Below are 21,196 nucleotides of genomic sequence, written 5' to 3'. Positions count from 1 at the left end.
AAAATCTGAAGAGCATTGCAAATCACTCCTAATATTTGATAAAACATAAAATATAATTTACAAATATTGAAAATACAGTGTAAATTATAAATACATATAAAGCGGTAAGGTGTCAAATATATATTTATCTTAGATTTAACTAAGCAGTTTTTAAAGAGCCCAATCATTTCAGCGACAATTATGATATTCTAAAAAATATGATGATAATTATAATATTTTGAAAGTTTTCATTGACAATTATGTAAAAGTTCTAAATCACTGGATAACAACATAAAGGATACTAGCAGGAATATCTTGGTTGATGGTTTTAATAGGCTTTTGGCCTCGATTAGACCCTGTTACAGGTACAAATTTTACATTTCAATTGCCTTCCAAACCAAGGCGTTCGACCAAATGCCCCACAGAAGAGCTACTCCCTGGCAAACAAAAAGAAAAAAGGAAGAAAATCTCTTCCTCTTTCCATGGGTTCGCTCTCCGTCCACTTCAAACTCCTGGCCTGCGACCTCCTCTCTCTCGTCAACCACCGCACCACACCTCCCACCTTCTCCCGCAACTCGACTCCCGTCTCCTGCGTCGAGACCCTCGGCGTCGTCGTCAGCCGCGAGCGCCGCGAACAATTCTTAAAGTTCCTCGTCGACGACGGCTCCGGTTGCGTCCCCTGCGTCCTCTGGCTCAACCATTACTCCCTCGGCAGGAAGCGGTGGCGCGAGCCGTCCGATCTCGATATAAAGGCCGGGATGGCACTGGAGCAGGCGGAGATGGTGCGGCTAGGGGAGGTGGTTAGGGTTAGAGGAAGGGTTGGGGTGTACAGGGAGGAAATGCAGGTGACGGTGAGGGATGTGGTGGTGGAGAGGGATCCGAATGCGGAGGTCTTGTTTTGGTTGGAGTGTGTTAGGTTGGCGAGGGAGTGTTATGATTTGGGGCCTTTGTGAGTGAGGTGCTTGTTTTGAAACATGCATGGGAGCTGTTCGCTGAAATGGCTAAATGGAATAGTTGCCTTTCTCATTCACAGAACTGGGCAATTGGTTAAATTTGAAAAGAAAAAGAAGCATATATGAAAGATAATTTGAACAAGCTGATCAATCATTTGTAATGTATCACCCGATAGGCATGACATCCTGTCTATAAATTGGTGCCTGAGAATATCATTTTATGATACACCAACCAACTAGCACGAAAAGGCAACAAAAAAATTTACATTATGGTAACCATTTGCTTACATCGCTATTGAATCAGCATCTATCCATGTATTTTGTTTTCCTACCTCCCTCTCTGGAGAAATTCCAAGTATATACTATCAACTAGCTCTGATGAGTGAACAAGGACAGAAGAATTGAGTCTATATCAATCCAAATGTTTTCCTGTCGTAGTTGTGGTGTTATGTCTCTGCCCTGAAAGTAACACCCTTTGTAATTCTCCGAGAGAACCACCGAGGATTTGTTACCTAGACTGCGCTTCAAGTAGGATGTTTGTGGCTACATTGAGGTCATTTCCTGCTCGCATGAGTGCCTGCCTGGCAGCATTGCTGTCAAAGCCCATTGATACCAATGTAGCAATAGAAGCTTCAGATAGCGGAGGAGTAATATGTGTTGTCAATGGATAGCTCCGCTGCAACAAAATCACGGGAACTATTTTAACATGAGAATGCCTACAGCATTTCAAAGAGATTATGCCATATCACTATGTCAGAGTAGAGCAAATGTTAATAGGGATATTTGCATTTAACATATTGCCTTACCTATTTGGTTTTACACCCTTTAAAGGAAATTTGCAAAAACATAACCTGGTTATCAGATTAACACTAACACTAACACTATTCAAACAGATGGCATACGAAAAGAATATTACATCAACTATAGACATTTTTTTTTTCCTAAAGTGCCTAACATGCTCTTACTTTCTTCTTCTTTCTTTTGGGGCATGAGTTTATTTCTTCTAACATAGGCAAAAACACCTTAAAGCAGAAGAAAGAGAGTAAATTAGCTTGGGTATAGTTGGGATAACCGGTATAACTTGGGTGAGGGCATTTTTGTAATTTTCTAGTATAATTAACTTAACATAAGGAGTTTGGTTAAGATTAGTTAACTAATCTAACGACAGAATATTTTCTACATACATTTAATAAAATATATGGCTCACTTTATAAATATTAAAAATGGAAGTTATAAACCTTAAATAGTTTAAAAGGCAGAGAGTTAAACGCAAATTTCCCCTAATAATATTATATGTGTGCGAGTTGATATGATCTTATCTTTATTGTATTGACTTTTTTTCTCTATAACCACTATGTCCTATAACTTCGATTCTTCATGTATATATGATGGACAACTCTGCCAGAAATATTCCAAATTGCAATATGAGCAAAGTACTGTAGGTTCAGTGAACAATGAAACAGACTCACACAAGGCTGCTATCAACTTATCATTAATAGCTAGTTTTGCGTAATCGAGGCTGAAAGCTATTTGGCCAAACAACAGGTGTTCAGACAATTTCATTTATTTCTATGATATGGCAATCAAAGAAGGCTGTATGTCCATCATAATTCATAAATAGCAAATATTTATGAATTATGATAGAGTTTGGACCAATTGCCAAATCATATGTTAGGATTTCCTCGAACTTCTAGATAACCTGCAATAATGTCATTATCAAGGCATATAAAAAAAATGATCAATGTAAGAAAACCAGTTTACTCATTTTGTATGCCCCACTAGAAATGTCAGTCAGTTATTCTATATTGGACTACATACTACGCATAAGAAACATTCTACCAAGACCACTAAAGTACACAAACCAAGACATCTACGTAGATAATAGGAGACTAGAAACTTGATTCAAATGAAGGCATGGTGAAAGAAGAGAGGAGGAAGATGAATAAAGATAGTTCCCTTTTATATTTATAAAGATGGTTTAAATGATAGCTTAAATGAATATTTTCAATATTCGCTTTACTAAAGAATAAGACAGATGACTTGCCTGAACTGGACGCCCAGCATAAGGAGAAATATTCCCCAAAATATTACCACTTGATGATGTCCGTGATGAGCTTGCCAACCTTGAGAAAAATGAGGCTACCGACTCAGGGAACTGTAAACATATTACATAAATGAGAAAACCTTGAGAAAACTAATGCTACCAATTCTCAGAACAGTAAAACATATTACATCAACTGAATTATCATTATACTTCTAGGAAAAGATTATTCATGTAACAAATCAGAAGCACTATAGTGTGAGATAAACATGATGGAGTATCAGGCCGATCATAATCAGACCTGGCAACTATGTCAACTTAGACTGATTGTACATCTAATACACAAATATAAAGTTTACTTTTGCCTGATACAAAGTAAAAGAATGTTCATGATATTGACATGGGCACAAGGTATATGAAGGCAACATAACCATGATGATATACCAGCCAGGTCATAAGACCTGCCAACTATATCAACTTATACTGATTGTGCATCTAATATATGAATCTGAAGTTTTCTTTGCCTAATGCAAAGTTAAAAGAATGTATATGATATTGAAAAGGGCACAAGGTACATGAAGGTGAAACAACACTGGGAGGACATAGATGAAATATTTTAAAGTAGACATGCTATATTACTGAGAAGTTGAGAACTCAATATTATCTTCTTAAGTGAAACTCTTAGAGAACTGTTTAAAGAAAAGAAAAAGGAAAAAAAGGCACTCCATATTCTTCTTAAACTTGTAAACTCCAAAATATCATGATGAAAAATAAGGCAAATCATAATCAGACCTGGAAACTATTCAACTTATATTTCCCTGTCCATCTCATACATGAATATAAAGTCTTTTCTGCCTTATGCAAAGTCAAAAGAGTGTATATGATATTGAAAAGATCAGAACACAACTGAATTCTCTTTCGAGGAAAACATTATTCATGAAACAAATTATAAGCATTAGAGTGTGAGATAACCATGATGGAATATGGAAGCAAATTTGAATACCCAACGTTTAATCAACTTAAATTGATTGTACATCCAATACACGAGTATTAAAATTTCAGGAAGTTTACATTTAATACCCTGAACTTTAGACTTACTATGTTGTACACCATACATTTTCATCATATCCAAAACAAACTCTCTATAATTTTCCAAATAGCATCCTAAATTAAAATCTAACCAACAGTTGAGGATGGTAGGGTAACGAAAGGAACATTCTGCCCAGTTCCAAATTAAAATATCAGAATACCCAAACTTCATGAATTTCCACTAAACTGACAGAAAAATCCAATAGATATTTGTATTATAGAGTGGTTTACTGATCATCATCGAGCTTATTAGAGATCTAGAGGTACCTTCAATGATGACGAGCATCCTCTATTAAGGTTCTATAAGAGACTTAAGTAAAAAAGTAACATGAAAAGACCATAAGTAATTTGTTTTAATATTGAATCTGATAGGAATTAAGGTCTAATTGCTCCATTCCAGTCTACTTATCAAACGAGACAAAATCTAACTGGGGGAGGAGGGGATTCGTCGGAATGGACGAATCTTGGGCCAGGTGTTTGAACACCTATCCAGGAATTCAAACACCTGACAACAAGGGTCGTCGTGCCGTTCGAACAAGATCAGAATGCTTTTGGTCAAAAGAAAAGTTCATCAATGCATTCGAAAGTCCTATAGGCCATTCAAACGCCCATGTTGATCACCGATTAAGTTGATTTATTTTAAGAGTTTGATTAGGTTTGGGTTTAATTTCTTTCCTTAGTTATTAGTTTGATTGGAAGACTACAGTCTTCCATATATGCTACTGTATATGAGTTAGGGTAGAAAATAAAGTATTTTCTTCTCTATCTTTCCTCTGGAGATGTGGTTTATTGATTTCTTCTCATTTTATCCATTAAAATTGTTGTGGTATTACTTGATAGACATGTTGGGTCAAATACTATCAGAATCCTCTATTCTCTTTATACTGTTGCCCTTTTTTTTCCTGACAGGAGCATGGAAATCCATAATAGTTAATAATATACGACTGTCAAAGCCTAAAGCCCAAGCAACCCACTTTTTCAAAACTGATCCTTGATGCAAGAGATCTCCATCAATCTTGCAATAAATTTATCACAATGGGATAGTCATTTTGTTTTTCCAAGTGTTACAAATGTGCAAAGTAAATAAAAAATATATACAAATTTACAAACAGTCAAAAGGAGTGACCACAAGGACCACAAAATTAAATGCTAGAGAAAGGAGACTGCAGAAACATATTATACATATACATAGCACGAGTAAGAGCATAAGATAAATGAACCTTTATATTTCGGATGCCAAAGGCATTCATATAATAGAGGGAACCAGCAAGTAGTCCACATATGCCAGGTAGAATTGACCGTATCCATGATGACAAAAGAAGCTAATGAAAAGGAAAAGAAATGACATAAGTACATAAGACAAACTACTTGGGAAAAAATGACATTCTAAGAAAGGTGATAACCTGAAGACCTGCCATATATATGAATGACTTATCGCTGAAGTGTAGGCCGAATATGCGGAACCGTGATGTAACAGGGATATTGAAATAAAAGGGCACAAACGAGGCAAAAATAAGACCATAAGGTCCAGAAGCAAGTAGGCTTAAGGTAGAATCTGCCAAAAACCGAAAAATGTTGAGACAAATATTTTAGTATGCGAACAGAAACTCAAATGCTCTAAGAACTTGAACAAAAAAGACAGTAAAAATACTACTGTAAAAACAAGTAACAACCAAGAATTTTGTCCAAAAATTTTGGGAATCCGATGAATAAGAGATACAAATTCCAAAAAGGCAATAAAATGAAGGGCAACCCACAGTGCTAGGATCAACGAAAAAGAAAGAAAAGGAGACCATGTTCAAAAATCAAAATACTACTAGACAGAATATGCACCAACATGATTAGAATATCCTTATCTTCTGAAAGAGAGTTAAGTTCCACACAATTGGTTCATACTGGTCATGGTTTAAATTTTGTCAGAATACGTGACACTATGCCAATATGTGATGCATTTTAAGTTTTTAACCCATCAAAATCAAAAAGCAACTGAAACAACTCTAACAACAATTTATTTGAGTGGATTTTTAGATTCCAAGATTGATTTGATTTGAATACATCTTGTATAGTTGTAACCAATGTATTGAAAGGTGATCCATGGTCGGCAGTCACCCATCACCTAGTGCTAAGGCGGTTTTTTTTAATATATAAACAATAAAAAATAATTATATATGATATATATATATATATATATTAATATAGTATAAATAAATTTTTTCTAGTTTACAATCACAACAACAAAATATCATAATTTACAAATATATTATATATATAAGTATATAGATATATTTACATATTTTATTTATGCATTTAAAATTAATAAAAGTTGCTCTATGGGTGCATGCCAACTAGTGAAAATGAGAGATTTTTGTGTGAGCACGTGGCCTTTTAAAGCTTCTCCCCCTTTCGTTTTTTTTTTGAGACAGTTCTTCTCAGCTTCCTTTGAGAGATCCCATTTTGAGAAAGAGAGAAAAGGCAATCACCATATTAGCTGCCACTTACCATCACTAGCATCAAGAGTGAAAGGGAAGAAGTAAAGAAGAAAGAGGAGAAAAAATAATTACTTGCCGACTGCCACCGCTGTTACTGCTATCGCTTGCTATCGTCACTCAAGAGATGAGGGAACAACTAAGCGGGCCACGCGGGCCGCCAAAAGACAAATGGCAGCCTGCTCGCCATTAGTAGGCCACCTAGCTACATGGCTAGATAATTGGGTCGCCGCCCTGCTATAGCCACCTTTAAAAACACTGGTTGTATCTAACTCATTATCAAACCCTATCACTCAGATCATTACATGCTATTAGATCTTGTGTAGTGCATTGAAAAATAAGATAAAGAAGAGTGTTTACGAAAATTTCAAATAGGATTTGACATGAATTTGGTTCGTCCAATTCGCATAGTGACTATGGTCAACAATATTTTCACTAGTTTCATAATGTTATGTGGGTCTTTATGCCCTTGTTTGCTTCAGGATTATCTTTCTCCCTATTTTAGATTAGGTAACACTATCCTAGATTAGAAAAGAAACATCAAAATATCTCTACTCTAGATTAGAAAGACTATTTAAATCATTACATACATAAGCCCAAGTATAATTTTACCCTTGATTTGATTAAAGTTATTTTAAAAATCCTCTCACCTCTCTCCTACCAACTCACTGTTCAAAGTTTTGGTTTCGGTTTTGGTTGGTTTCAGTTTTGATCTTAAAAAAATGAATAATGTTATGTCAAATAGAATAGTTTTAGCCTATTATGGTCCAAAATAAATGTTAAAACTAGAAATCTTGATAGTTTCAACCAATAAATTTTGACTTTCGTTATCATTAAGTTTCAGCCATTAATATTTGGTCTTAGGTGAAACTTCAAACAAGTTACCATCAACCTATCTCATTCCACAAACCAAAATTTCATGTTCAATTTTTCTGCTCAATTTTCTTACCTATTTCCTCTCTCTTACTATCCACCTATCTCATTACATATTTACAAGTATGTATGATATAAAATCTATGCATATGTAATGCATACCTATAAGTATACATTGCATACATACAATAAATAAGAACAATTTAATTTAAATTTATGTCAGACCAAAGGTAATTGAGTCAATTTTTCCTTCTCATTTATATTTTATCTCAATTTTATGTCACATCAAAAGTAATTTATTACATTGCTCAATGATGGCCGTATTGGTCGACACGGGGCATAGCCACCGATCGTGTCAATGGTGGCACGTCACCCAGAATGGCACACCTTATGCCGAGCCATGTTGGGCCGACACAGATGTGCGTGTCGCTCGTGCTAACTGGCACGGATTGTGTGAGGTTTGAAACAGATTTTATTGATTCAAAACAGATCCATTAGAGCGGTAAATCTAAACCATTCTATGGCCTTTTTTATCATGTGACAAACATGATATGTCATATAGAGCCTTCTTTTTTTTTTACTTTTTTCTATTTCAATCATATTATGGAGTGTTTAATCATTAGTACTAATTTTTAATAAATATATTTAATCATATTATTTATTGGATAATGTTTCTATTTGACTATTGTTATATCTTTAGTAAAATAGAACAATTACAAAAATAATCTAAAGATAAAAAACTCTAAAGTAGGCTTTAATATATATATTCAAACCAAAAGCCAAAGACATACGTGTTGAAGACTCAAAACATCTTTAAATACACTAAATTTTTTATTAAAAATATGTTAAAAGCATGTCAATGCATACCAGTGCATGCAGGGACGTGCTGAGCGCATGTCGGTCGGCACAACCATCATTAACATCACTATTCTAGATTACAAGTAAATATTAGGGTATTTTACTCTAGATTAGATATACAATTTTAGCAGTAAGAATCTAGAACAATTCTAGATTTTCCCTTAATCTCAAAGCAAACGGGGTTTATAATTTTTTCCTATTATTCGTTATTTTCTCATGCTATTATTGTTTAGAATATCTTGAATTTCTTCTCTTAAAAAAATACTAAACTGACACACGAAAGCTAGAACATAAAGAACCAAAACGAAACAAAATTAGTGGAACCAAAACCGAAATAATCAAAAACACAAATTCAAACCATGATGCATCTTCTATGTTTACACCATCCGGATATGAGTTGAGTCCCAAAAGCAATATTCACAAGGTAATTGACGGATTGTAAGCCTATTGATGCTATTTGGCTGTTCATGAAGTAGAAATGTTTTAGCTTTCTATACAATGCAGATTCAGGTGTATGAAAGGGGATTAAAAAAAAAGGATCAAAACTCCAAATGTCGAAGTTAAATATGCAAGAGTTCAAGACCAAAATCAAGAACTAGATTCTTCTGAAAATTGGAGCATCAAGAACAAATAATGGTCCATTGTATTAATCCACAATAGGAAAAAGGGGACAAGTCAATAGTTATCCCTGCAATAGGAAGGTGGTCTTGATTCTAGAAAAGACCACCTTCGGACTTAAGGAAATTTTTTACCACAAAGAAAAGGTAATTAAGTAAATTACAAGAATCTAGACTTAAGCCAAGCAAGATCAGTCCAATAACCCTGTAATTCCATCCACTGTATACTTTAGCTAGCCTACACAAATAACACCTTGTAGACAAGGCTATGATATAAACCAGGTCAGATCGGATTGTCTCATGAGAATATCGAGCTCAATAAATTGAGTCTATTTATCTTTTAATTGACGTGCTTATATTTTAAGAAAATCCTTAAGGCAAGTATAGTTAAATCATGTAAGCCTCAAAAGATAAGTTCAAATTAAGTCATGTACACCTCTAAAGCAAGTCCAATTAAGTTATATAAATCTTTAAGACAAGTCCAATTAAATTATATAAACATATAAGGCAAGTCCTAGTTCGAATCGTATTAGTCTTTATAGCTAATCCTAGTAGGACTCATTATATACCCGACCTTTATATATAGAGGGGTTGGCCTCATTTGTTTAATCATCCAATGAAGAATTAAGAATTAGGTTTTAATCTTAGATTATCTTAGGAGTGAGATTAAGATAATTTAAGAGCAGAAGTAAATTAATCATACCCGTTTATTTTTGTAGAAATATTTCTAACTTAGAACCCTAATTCTACCTCCAACTCATAGCCACCATCACATCTATAAGCTACCTTACCTTACGATAGTCCATCACCACTCTTGGCCGCCTGCCACCTTTCGATAACCGCCGCAACGTTGGATAATTACAATTCTGCCCCATTTCAACTTTCCTCCACTATTTTATTTTTAATTTTTCATCTCAACTTCCGATTCACGAGAATGAAATCCATTAGAACCCTAACTTTCGAGGCTAACAGCCATAAAAATATCATAATTTTTTTACGTATAGATCTAGTTCGTAACAAACTAGAAGAAAAGAAAGAGGATGTTGATTAAGTAATAGCCAACAAAACAAGAAAAAGTCAGATCTCATAGTGCTCCATTTGCTCAAGCAACAAGCTGAAAAATATCGTTCTTTAAGAAAATTATCTCATCATACAAAGTCGATATGGTACATGCTACCAAGTTGACAAACACTAATACCTTTAAGAAGCACCATAGCAAGGATCTCAAATAGTGACGATACTATCAGAGAGAATAAAAGAAAGACCTGCAAATTCCAGCAGCATATGATAAGCAAGAAGAGTAGCAACCAAATAATGGTGAATATCATTTAATTAACTTGCACAGAATATGAAGTAACATCTATGTTTTAAGTATCAAGTTGCACAAATCCTCATTAGTTATTCTGAAAGACAAGCAGAGAAGATCGCAAGTACCATATATTTATTGAAGCACTGTTGAATATATTCAAACAAAGTATTTGACAATTATAACAGTGTGGCGAATATTTTTAATGTCGCATTACTTACCGTGTATTTATTGGACCCTATCTGTCTCTCAAATACCCTGAAATAGTAAAGCAAGCATAATCCAAATATCAACTCTGGTGTCGATGAAAAGGCAAATACTGATGCACAAATTCTCCAAATGTGGAAGTTTTCAGAAAGGTTCTGCCACAAGAAAAAGGAGTATTAAATATAAGAATTGTCACACTTGAAAATTGAGATGACTCTTCAAAGAATTGTAGATTTATCAAGGAAAATATTTAACAATCTAAGTGAAGAAAGGATCTACAGAAAAAAGTCCCCCCAAGTCCTAGTTCATGCAACAAAGCAAGTGATGATTTCATTTTATGAATAGCATGCCTTCTACACTCTTCTCAGATCCCTTGTAATTCAATCCACCATGATTCTTCAGAGTTCAGATCTTCTTAATATCCTCCACATTTACATACTTTACTGCCAATATTATCTATTATTCTAGGCCTCCAACCAAATACAATTTCTAACCTCCTTCTTAATGATGTAGGCATGTATGCGTTCCTCATTTTTTCTTTATAACCTTGGAGATTTTCTAGCATAGATCTATCTATCATTCTTTTATCTACTCAAATAATCAATAGACAATAAACCTAAACAACAGGTAAACGATACAAGAAAAATACTACATATTCAACTTCCAATGCTATAGATCTAAACTTAATAAGTCATAGCATCACTCCGTAGTGCCCTTGAAGCTAAGCTTTTAAGACTATTTCACTTCCAAATGCTGGTCAGAGAACAAATTCATGCCTCTACTATGACACTAGAGGAAATATTTACACAATTTCGGAACCATCCCAAAGCTGGAGTTCACCAATCCATCAACCACACAAATGGTAAAATCAAAATCCCTTATCGTATTCAGCAAGAAACAACCAACCCGTCAACGAAACAGCAAACGGTGTGACTAGCGCACCTGGTAGGACAACCCGAGCCGAAGAGAACGCCCCTGGACTCCGAAGACGATAGTGAGCACAGCCGACACGAGGAGGAACGCTCTCGTGACAGGAGCGTTGTCTACATCGAAGAGAAATAAGACGAAGAAGAAGAAAAAGAAGAACACAATTTCCCGGGAAACAAAAGGAGGTGCTTACGGAATCCCGAAGGCCCCCCGTTCATCTCTGAAAGGGGAGGGAGCGATGGAATTGGAGTTTCGGATGAGAGAGACGAAGAATATTTCTACGAGGATTCGATCCGTGGCGTCTCGGGTTGTGGATGTTTGGATTCGAACACGAGTAAATAACTATATCGGCCTGTATTTGTATTATACTTCCATCTAATCTAGATTCTAGACTCTACAGTGGTAAGCTGCACAAACGGCCGTTCCTCCCTTCGAAATCACCTAGGCCTTAGACAATTCAGTCAATCGTTTAATTAATTGAATCACAAATAAATCAATTATCACACACAACTGCTACTCAAGTCATTGCACAATCAAATCAAACCTCCGAGCCAAACACTACTAAGCTAATCAAACCAAACCAAGCCGAAACCTCAGCCATATTATTGAAGAAACTTTATATATATAGAGAGAGAGAGAAGTAGAGATAGCCTAGTTATATTAAAATTTAATTACACTTTAATCCCCTATCCTTTAAAATAAAAGTGATACACACCTCAACTATTGCAATATATCATTGTACCCCATTGGTTAACATTTCGTGAGCAATTATGTTATAAGTTAGTAATGCGAAATGTATAGAGGTTTTGACCAAACTACTCCCAATTTTTTTATGCGTCAAGTACACTTCAGAACCTAAATACCAAACCAGCTAAATTTTAGGGTTCAACTATTTCGCTAAGCTAGACCCGATTTAGCAAAAGTCAACTAGATTTATATTTAAGTTTTGAAGATAATGAGACGCATGATAATAGTCAAAAACTCAAATGCATGTAGCAGTACTTTTTGACTGTATCATTAAAAAAAACCTAATTTATTTAGTGGATAGTTTTATCCTCTCCTATCTTCTATCTCTCTTTTTTCCTTCATTTCTTCTGTTCCATCCCTTTTCCTCTAATACTACAATCAACTCCTCTTTCTTTTCCCTCCATTAGTTCTCCCACTTTTCTTCTCTCTCTCTCATATTCATGAACAATCTTTCATATATCATCTTTGACAGAGTTTGGTACTACTCTCCAATTATTATAATTAAGAGGTGTCATTTGCCTATTTCATGCTAAAGAACTCAAAAACCAACTAAGCTTTGTAGACTACTTTTTAATAGGTTGGCCTTACTTATTTAGTTCAGTAAGTAGAGGAACTCCACCGATCAGTGGCTTTAATAGCTTAGTTTGGCCCCAATTTCTTTGGCTTGCTGCTAAATTCATTTTGTATACCTATGTAAGTCGTATATTTTTATATAGAGAGTATGGGAAAGAAAGAAACAGAATAATGCATCCAATTGTAAAATATTACATTTAAAGTACTTTAATACATAATATTTTGTTGTTCAAGGTCCTCCTGATGATCAAGTTGTGGTTGGCTACAACTTAGTGTAATTGTTGCCTTTTCGAATTTTGCTCTGTGGAGATTACAGTTTGAGTTATTTTAGATTTAACTAAGTTAATTTACATTTTGTTGATTAGGCAGTAGATTATCAGATTGGCCTCAAAAAGGTATGTGATAATGTAGATATTTATTAATCCAATTGAGTCTCAAATGTGCTACCAAAATCTGATGGCAGTTAGCATTGATAATATGGATGTAAATTATAACCAAAGGGTTAATTGGAATCATTGCATGCTCTTTAGCACCCTTCATATTTGTCACTAGCAGAATATCACAACCTAAACAATGAGAAATATATTTTTTTTCTCAGAATAGTGATAATAAGAACTAGGTTATCATCATGCAAATTTTTTTAAACAGTAATAATATAAATAATTGTTATTCTGAATAATAATAAGAAGAAGAAGAACTATGTCATCCTCATGTAATTTTTTCAAAACAGTAATAACAAAAACCAAATTATTTAAAACAGTAATACAAGAACCATATATCCAATGTTTTTTAATAGATAAATAATATCAAGCAATGGGCATAACGTTATCTAATATTGGAGTGTCCAAGCTCAAGAACCATGTAAATAGTTTTGATATAATCTTGGTCAGATCGGATCACATCAAAAAGAAATTGGCTCAATGGATTGAGTCTAATTATCTTATTTTATTCTTTGGTTTAGTTAGAGCCTTAATAGGTTATGATTTTATTTAATTAGTTAAATCTAACTCTGCGTAGTTTAAAAAAAATATTCACAGAATATTCTACAGATATCAAAATAATATCAAACTAGTTGGATAAGATCGTCAAACCCCTAGATTTACAACTTTGGTATTTACGATTTCTCCAAATTTGAAATTTATCTAAAGAAAAATGAAGAGTTAATTTGAGAAGATAAGGAAGACTAGTTTAGTTAAATTTATTTTAGACTTTTTGATTTAATCTCTATAAATAGGGTCTTATGGCTTGTATCCTAGATATGCTTGGAATGAAAGATTAATTGGATTTTGCCCTGGCATTATTTCTTCCCCTTCGTCTCTTTATCTTAACCGTCTCTATCTCCCGTATAGTTTTTACTATAGTTGTAGGCTAACCATAGCCTTCAACCATTTATCGCATTCGCATCCGCAAGCCACCACCACCATCATCTATTGTCGAGCCACCTCCATCAACTACTCGGCCTCCACTCCATCATCACCTCTATCTTATACCTACAAATCCATGCCTCCACCCACGGATCCCAAATTTTGTGCAAACTTGAATCTTAACCGCTACGAATCATATCAAGCCGATTCGTAACAAATTGGTATCAAAGCCAACGATTCTTGGACCGTCATGGCTACAACAAGATCGAGAGCAGCAAAGCAAATGAGAGCAAGGCATGGAGGTGGACCACACAGCTCCATCAAGATCGCCATCTCCACTAAGCTTGCGAGATTGGATAGAAGGCCCTCCCAATCTCTCGCAAACCTTAGCGCTCATGGCACAAACGTTGTTAGAAATCTAGGGCCCTTGTGGACATGAACCAAAGTCTTTCAAGGCATACCGTACCCCTGAGTATACCAGCCGTGGAAAGGTAATCAAAGCGACACACTAATGAGAGTAAGCATGACCATTGAACTAGATCAAGCCATGGCAACTGGGGCTGAACCTACACCGAGGGCACCTCCACAACATGAGGAAGGACCATCGAGATATACATCACCATCCAAGGAGACCTTGTTGCCCACACCAACAACTAGGAATCCCAAAGTGGTCGTCAGCCATCACCAATCGTCACCCGAGCCGTTAAATGAGGGCATTGAAGTTTTGAAAGATATCGAGGATTCGATACCTCGACGACCCAATCCTATGGTCATGGCTTCCCATCAAGTTCTTTACTGATCTAAAGGACAACTTCCTTAGCCCATAAGTGATATGTCAAAGCCTAAATCGATCAGCCTTTGTGCGAAACTTAGACTAGACTCAAGCCTATATTAGGTTATGGGTGAGTTAAATCTTAGTCTTGGACTAATTGGTTGAGCATCAATCAACGGATTACATAGTGTTACACTTGGCCGAGCCATGGCCTCCTCCACAAGTTTTGCGCTCTTGGACTTGGCTCGAGTGTTGGTGGGAACAATTCGACAAATACAGAAGGTTTGGAAACCATCATAGACACCTTGAGGACAAGGTGGATGGAAGCGTGGTGGATTGATACAATCTAGGTCAGATCAGGTCACATCATGGGGACATTGGGCTTAATGGATTGAGTCTAGTTATCTTATTTGCTTAATTAGAGTTTTAGTAAGTTAGAATTTTATTTAATTAGCTAAATCTAACTCAGCATAGTTTTGGAAAATTATTCACAAAATATTCTATAGATATCTGAATAATATCAAGCTAGTTGGATAAGATTGCCAACCTTCAGATATACAACTTTGGTATTTATGACTTTTTCAGATTCAGAATCTATCTATGGTAAAATGAAGGGTTAATCTGAGAAGATTAGGAAGACTAGGTTAATTAAATTTATTCTAGACCTTTTGATTTAATCTCTATAAATATGGCATTAAGGTTTGTATCTTAGATATGCTTAGAATGAAAGATTAATTGGCTTTTGCCCTAGCATCTCTCTCAACTAGGCCATCAACTTCTATATCGCCCTCCTCCTTTACCAACCAAAGTCATCTCTTTTGTTGGCACAGTATTGTCTAGCTTCTAATCTGCCTCTTCCATCAATCCCCTTAGTATTGTCTATAGCTTCTAATCTCCCTCTTCCATCAATCCCCCTAGTCCCGTAGGGTAGGCCTACTTTTCTCCCTTCGTCTATCTATCTTAACTGTCTCTATCTTCCGTACGGTTTTTACCATAGTTGTAGGCCAATCATAGTATTCAACCATCTATCGCATCCACATTCGCAAACCATCACCACCATCATCAATTGCCGAGCCACCTCCATTAACTACTTGGCCTCCACTCATCATCACCTCCATCCTATACCTAGGAATCCATGCCTCTACCCGCGGATCCCAAATCCCGTGCAGAACCACTACAAATTGGATCAAGTTGGTTCGTAACAACTTCCTCAAGTTGTTCTATGTATAATCATCTTTAATTTATGTAATAGTTTTGACTCTTTTGATTATCTATCCATGCAATTGAGGTGGTCAATGAGAGACATGATGATACCAATGATAGACTTTTAGCATTTTATGTTGTTATTATGAAAATATAAAAAGATAAATATCTTTCCCTAGGGACATATGTAAGTTAGTGAGAGTTAGCTATACTTAAGTCTCTACAAGGTTTGAAACTCATACATAGTAGTAGAACATTAATGTACGTATGGGGTTGTTGTACCAAGAGTCCAATATCTACTCAATGTATCATCAAATGAAGCGACCTATTTTAATTTATTAAATAAGTATCTTTGAGATAAATGATTTCTTCTTATTTTTTCTCTTATTCTCTTGGTGGATTCTGAGTTAAGAAATACGTGATTGACTCCAATATGGTGGACTCCATGGAGAGGTGAGTGTTTATCCGATTGCATTGGTGTTACCTTCTCAAGTTTTCAACCAATCCAGTATTAATTAGTATCACATCTTAGGTTCCTATGGTCAAACTATATTTCTAAAGTGAATGGCCACCTTCAGAAGTCTTCTTTGATATTATAGAAAAAAAAACTCGAAGTTGAAACATGGTTGTAGCACAAAGAAAGCTTCAGCCCCATGAGCATGACTTCTTTTTTCGAAAGGAGGTCCGTGGACCGATTTCATTGATTCAAAGAGGGAGTACAGATGGCTTCCAGTGCCTCACCCATCCATAGGTCCGAGGACCTAGAGCGAATGGCACGTTGCGCCAGAAGATAGGCATGGAGGTTGTTTTGTTTGCTTGTGAACCCTAGCCTTATCCAGGGGGTTTTGGCAAGCAGACGCTTACAATCAAGGACAATGTGGCGGATTACCCAATTAGGGTTGGCCACCTGGTCATTGATCCATTTGACCGATAGTTGACTATCGCTAAAGAGTCACGTATTGTCTCTTGGTGGGAGCATGGAGAGTTCAGTTAGTCCTGCCAGAATATCTCGGGCATCTCCCCATAAAGGACTAGAGCAGTGATCAAGAAAAATCGATCTAGCATAGGGACTGGAGCAATTGAGCATGACTTGCGAAAGAAGTGAATGACTGAAGAAACAAGTGAGATTTCTTAGAAAGCAATTTACTCTTGGTAGGCAAAGCACATGAACGAAGATCCTAAGTTGTAGGTCATTTTTGGTGCACACCTTAGAAGAAGCTTGACACCAAACTCCAATTTAGCTCACAACACCCACAAATGGATGACCAATAGAGGTTGTAAATCACAACTTGAAAAATCTTTAATGAAGTTTATAGTAGATAAAAATATTTGTTAATTAGATCTCTCTTTGCCTCAAACGGAGTTAGCATACAACCGGTCTTCAAGTCAAACAATCGATGCAAGTCCATTTCAATTAGTCAATGGGGCAAATTAAATTAACCCATTATACTTGACTCCTCTAGCAATGTCGATGAACAACCAAGCACACCAAGATGATGCATTAGCAAGTCCGTGACTGAATCATTAAGCATAATGAGAAGTATCAACAAGTTGTGAACAAGCATAAAAATTAGGAACACTCAAGGAAGATGATTTGGTATGGATTTATTTTCGCAAAAGATGCTTTTCGCATGGGCTCAATCCTAGGACAGACGATCTATTCATCATGGATAAAATGAAGCCATAAAACTTGAGGACAAAATTCTACTTAACTAAGCGAGAATAACACCAGAGTGTCCAAGCCCAAGGATTATGTAAGTAGGAGTTCCTCAAGTCTTTGCATGCATAGTCATCTTTAATTTATATTATAACTTTGATGTTTTAACTAGCAATATAATTGAGGTGATTAGTGGCAGATATGATAGTACCTATTATAGACTTTTAAAATTTTATATTTTTATTATGATAATAGAGCGAGAAAGATAAATAATTTTCTCTATAAACTTATATAAATTAATGAGAATGAGATATATGTGCATGTCTCTTGCAGGCTTGGAACACATGCATAGTGGCGAGAAAATAATGTATACGTAGGGATAGTTGCATGTCCTACGAGTCATATTTGTATCCAATGCATTACCAAGTAAAGCATCCTATTTTGAGTTATTAAACAAATATCTTTTAGGAGAATGCTTAGTTTTTCTCATGTTCCCTTAGTAGATTCTAAGAAGATTAGTGTGCTCGACTCTGACATGGTAAATTCTATGGAAGGGCAAGTGTTTATCCGATCACATTTGTATTACTTTGTCAAGTCTCTGATCAACCCGGTATCCTCTTCAACATTATCATCTTGAGACTATGAATTCTCTTCATGGTCCATTTCAGCAGCTTAGGTATGTAGTAAAGGCATATCAGTTAGCATCTCATGCATAATTTCTTATCCAATTTATATAATATGATTTCTGTACTCTCCGACAAATCCCAATGGCAAAACAATCTATAGCATATTTACAAACTTCCTCTTACATATACATATCAAATAGGTCACTTGGTTTAGTGTAGACAACAACAAGCCAATCATTATTACTAGGATCTTTCACATAGAAGACTTGTGTTACTTGAGAAGCTAATATGAATGGTTCATAAGTCAACTATTGTCTAGTAAAATACAAGCGCTTGAAATTTACTATAGTGAAACCTAACTCATCCTTTTCAATTCCCCTACCATGTGGTTGAAGATCTGCTTAGTCACACTTGAATGATTCAATTTAGAGGTGTCAATAATAGTTTAATTCAACGATGTCCTTCAAAATCTCATAGTAAATAACATCATCTGCAGTTGGGTTAGCATCTCTAGCACTTAAACAATACAAGTTTGGTTTTAAAAGAAAGTATCATAACACTTTTGCATGAATTTTTGTATGCCTCTTAGTTGAGGTACACCTTTCAACTATTTTCCATCTAGATGCACCATGATTGTCACATGAATTTTTATTGGATTTCTCCTTAAAGTACAACATGCAATCATTTAGGCATGCATGATTTTCTCATATCCTAAACCCAAGTCCCAAATCATCTTTTTCATTTCATAGAATATATTAGGTAGTATTTAACTTTCAAGTAGTGCCCTCTTTAATAGTTTAAGTAACTCAGTGAATGAAGTACTGGTCTATCCATTCAAGCATTTCAAATGAAACAAATGAACAACAAAAGAAAGTTCACTACATGTCTTTATAATTCCATTTATGCGTCATCCACAAGCTTATAGAATTTCTTTACCTCTACATTAGATACTTCCCAAGGTTTCTGCTGTATACCCCCATCGTTAATTAGATTTGTAAACCTAAATGCGTCATGCTATATTGTATTCATATATTTACTTCGGTGCACGTTGATGTCATTTTTTTCTCCATGTAATATCCAACTAGTGTAAGCACTTAACAATCTATAAGATATTAAATGTTCTTTAAGTTCATCTTGATTATTACAAAATCAATTGATTCATTTAATACATGAACATAAAATTAGTCCACTCTGAATAAAACGTGAAACAAACAAATCACAAATGAAAAACATTAGAGGTAGAACAAATCACAAATGAAAAACATGAAAAATCAAAGGTAACTAAAGCATATAAATTAGCTATTTAATTATTAAAGCAGAGAAACCCTATAATCGACTTAACATAATTAATGAAGTATAAAAACATCTTGTCTAACTTGCAAGGAAATTTGTTATTTTTAGCATACAATAATCCATATATGAAGTTGCCTCTCTTAGAAAAAGATTACTTTATTTTATCTTAATTCTTCCTTAACCCATATATAAAGTTGTCTCTCTTCTCTTTGCATGTGCAAGTCTAATATTGCTGTGTATATAAACTAATGATTACTTTCTATCATGAATAATCTTGGGTCTCACTCCCTTTGTGGTCACAATAAATTATCCGAAGTAGAACATGCATAGTACAATCTATCTCTAGATCTTTCTCTCTATCTCACTCATCTTCCTTTTAGATTTCCACCCTTCTCTTTCCTTTTCGAAAACTACCAACCAAAGATAAACATTTCCTAGACAACAAATGTCCACTGGATACTATAAAAAAACTGAAACTTACATAAATCCTTAGGTATGCTATAATACTGACTAAAAAACGTAAGAAATGCCCCATGAGATATAATCTATTGCATGTTATTAATAATAATAATATATAGAAAATAAAGCGTGAAACAAACAACCGCAAATACAAAACTTTTTACGTGGAAAAACCCCAAATTAGGTGAAAAATCTATAGATCTAAACTTGGATCAGAACCAATCATTAAAATCTATAATAGTTAATAAGAAACCTATAGGTCACCAGCCGATTCCTGAGACTCAATCTATACTAACTTTGCTTATTAGACTCAGCAATGCACTATTTCCTATGATAAGTTTCTAAACTTTAGTAACCCTCGATGTTGATTCTTCCGTCTTAGTGATTCTGAAAACGTAGTTCTTCTAGATCTGATGTAGATGTGTAAAGTTGAGAATGATTTAGCGCATTTCGTCTAAAACAGAGAAGTGATTTCCAATGATCTCCAAAAGATTATCTCAATATTGATTGACAGTTTTTTTTAAAAGATGATCGACATCTTTTGGCCCTACCTTATAGGGTTAGATTAAACTTTTTTATATTTTTAGGTAAGTATCTCTTAGAGATAAGATAAGTTTATCCAAAGATTCTCTACCGATTCTCTTAGAGATAAGATAAATAAAGATAGACTCAAATATATGTCAAATCAGTTAAGATCGTTTGAACACTCACAAGACTTGTTCGAACACCTATTATTTTCTTTTGTTTCGAAAAATCCGTTTGAATATCTGATGATCCGTTTGAACAGCTATACAGAGTTGTTGTTTTTATATCCTTGGGTATCTTTTATAGTACTTTAGCCATGATGATACTGTTTGAGCACTTCAATGACGATTCTAAAACTATTTCGAATACTTTGACTTTAAAATTAATCTCACTTCAAATATTTCATAACTTGTTCATATGTTCATACATAAAACTTAGACACTATATAAATAAAAATTATATTTTAAAACACAAGTTGCCAATTACATTAATACAAATAAACCCTAACAATCTTCCATTTGGCAATTTGTGACAAAATATAATTTTTTAAAATACAAAGTGTTTACCTATAACAATGTATAGGTCTTAATAGAACATAACACACATTTTGTTTGCTATTAAAAGTCCTGCACAATTTCAAT

The 21,196-nt window shown here is 34.8% G+C and overlaps 2 protein-coding genes across 2 annotated transcripts; one reads left to right on the top strand and one right to left on the bottom strand.

Moving 5' to 3' along the window:
- The first annotated feature begins 266 nt into the window (after nt 1-266).
- Nucleotides 267-1,062, top strand: LOC140776531 (CST complex subunit STN1). The gene has a single exon (XM_073120263.1). It carries the CDS (start codon nt 462-464, stop codon nt 930-932), a length of 471 nt encoding a protein of 156 aa, XP_072976364.1. The 5' UTR covers nt 267-461; the 3' UTR covers nt 933-1,062.
- Nucleotides 1,063-1,098: 36 nt separating this feature from the next.
- Nucleotides 1,099-11,683, bottom strand: LOC140776530 (rhomboid-like protein 20). The gene is made up of 8 exons (XM_073120262.1): nt 11,530-11,683; nt 11,352-11,452; nt 10,424-10,564; nt 10,095-10,161; nt 5,466-5,617; nt 5,283-5,384; nt 2,977-3,087; nt 1,099-1,608 (listed from the first exon to the last, which is right to left on the bottom strand). Exons 1-8 carry the CDS (start codon nt 11,552-11,554, stop codon nt 1,441-1,443), a joined length of 867 nt encoding a protein of 288 aa, XP_072976363.1. The 5' UTR covers nt 11,555-11,683; the 3' UTR covers nt 1,099-1,440.
- Nucleotides 11,684-21,196: the final 9,513 nt, after the last annotated feature.

The sequence above is a fragment of the Typha angustifolia genome, chromosome 14 (assembly GCF_048772165.1).
Source record: "Typha angustifolia cultivar Huaian chromosome 14, ASM4877216v1, whole genome shotgun sequence".
Taxonomy (NCBI): domain Eukaryota; kingdom Viridiplantae; phylum Streptophyta; class Magnoliopsida; order Poales; family Typhaceae; genus Typha; species Typha angustifolia.
The sequence above is the reverse complement of the archived record's forward strand: the minus strand, read 5'-3'. Positions and strand labels throughout refer to the sequence as shown.

Excerpts from the sequence above, each read along its gene's own strand:
- LOC140776531 (XM_073120263.1), top strand. The coding sequence starts at position 462 with ATGGGTTCGCTCTCCGTCCACTTCAAACTCCTGGCCTGCGACCTCCTC.
- LOC140776530 (XM_073120262.1), bottom strand. The coding sequence starts at position 11,554 with ATGAACGGGGGGCCTTCGGGATTCC. Across the intron at positions 10,162-10,423 it reads TAGGGTCCAATAAATACACG|GTCTTTCTTTTATTCTCTCT; the intron begins GTAAGTAATGCG and ends TGGAATTTGCAG. Across the intron at positions 3,088-5,282 it reads TTGGCATCCGAAATATAAAG|TTCCCTGAGTCGGTAGCCTC; the intron begins GTTCATTTATCT and ends ATATGTTTACAG.